At 63.7% G+C, this 722-nt stretch overlaps 1 protein-coding gene across 1 annotated transcript in view; it reads right to left on the bottom strand.

The window, feature by feature from the left end:
* Positions 1 to 722, bottom strand: part of LOC104490700 (protein unc-13 homolog A-like) — a gene marked incomplete at its 3' end in the record, with an annotated part of 10,407 nt that overhangs the window by 3,318 nt on the left and 6,367 nt on the right. The window contains exons 6-7 of the mRNA XM_010133025.1: positions 381 to 386; positions 60 to 131 (exon numbers count right to left, since the gene is read on the bottom strand). Coding sequence (XP_010131327.1) covers positions 60 to 131; positions 381 to 386 — 78 coding nt within the window. The remainder of the gene's footprint in view (positions 1 to 59; positions 132 to 380; positions 387 to 722) is intronic.

A 722-nucleotide genomic window follows, 5' to 3' on the forward strand; every position in this document is an offset into this window, starting at 1 on the left:
CAGCTGGGGCCCAGCCCTCCCACCATGACTGCCCACCCTCCGGCCAAGCTCACACCTACCAGCTCCTCGTTGTTCAAGGTGCTGGAGGCCAGTGCAGACGTGATTCCTGCTTTCCTGGACTGGACCAGGGACTGTGAGAAAGAAATACAGCTCCCAGATCCAGCAGAGCATGGGGTGGGTCTCTCCCGCACTCCTCTGGGGTCCCAGTGGCCACAGAACAGCTGGGACAGACCCCCAGCCAGCCCAGCTCCCAGTGATGCCAGTGCTGCAAAGCGCCACCCCACCGTGCAGTGGGACTGGAACCAGTTCAGCAGCCTGCGGCACTCCCAGTTCAGCCCCAACATGTGTCTGAGACCCTGGGGAGGGTGGGGGGCACTTACCATTGCCTGCAGGAGGCCAGGGCCAGCAGAGGGGGGAACAATAAAAGGTTGTTAGTACAAGCCACCTCACAGCAGAGCAAGTCCTGGCCCCGTCCCTGGGGGTACAAGTGGGAATCGGGGCAGCACCAACCCCTCACCCAGCGCTGGACCGGTACCGGGGGGGCTTTCCCACCCCAAGCCATAGCACTGGCTGCAGCCTGCCAGATCCCATCAGGGAAAGGCAGCAGACCCCTCCCTGACCCCCGCACTCTGCCCAGCCCATTGCCACCCCCAACCTGCCCCCTCCAAAACCCAGACACGGACACAACACAGTGCAGAAGCATCAGCGGCTGCGCACGGGGG

Source organism: Buceros rhinoceros, unplaced genomic scaffold (assembly GCF_000710305.1).
Source record: "Buceros rhinoceros silvestris isolate BGI_N320 unplaced genomic scaffold, ASM71030v1 scaffold21183, whole genome shotgun sequence".
In the NCBI taxonomy this organism is placed as follows: Eukaryota; Metazoa; Chordata; class Aves; order Bucerotiformes; family Bucerotidae; genus Buceros; species Buceros rhinoceros.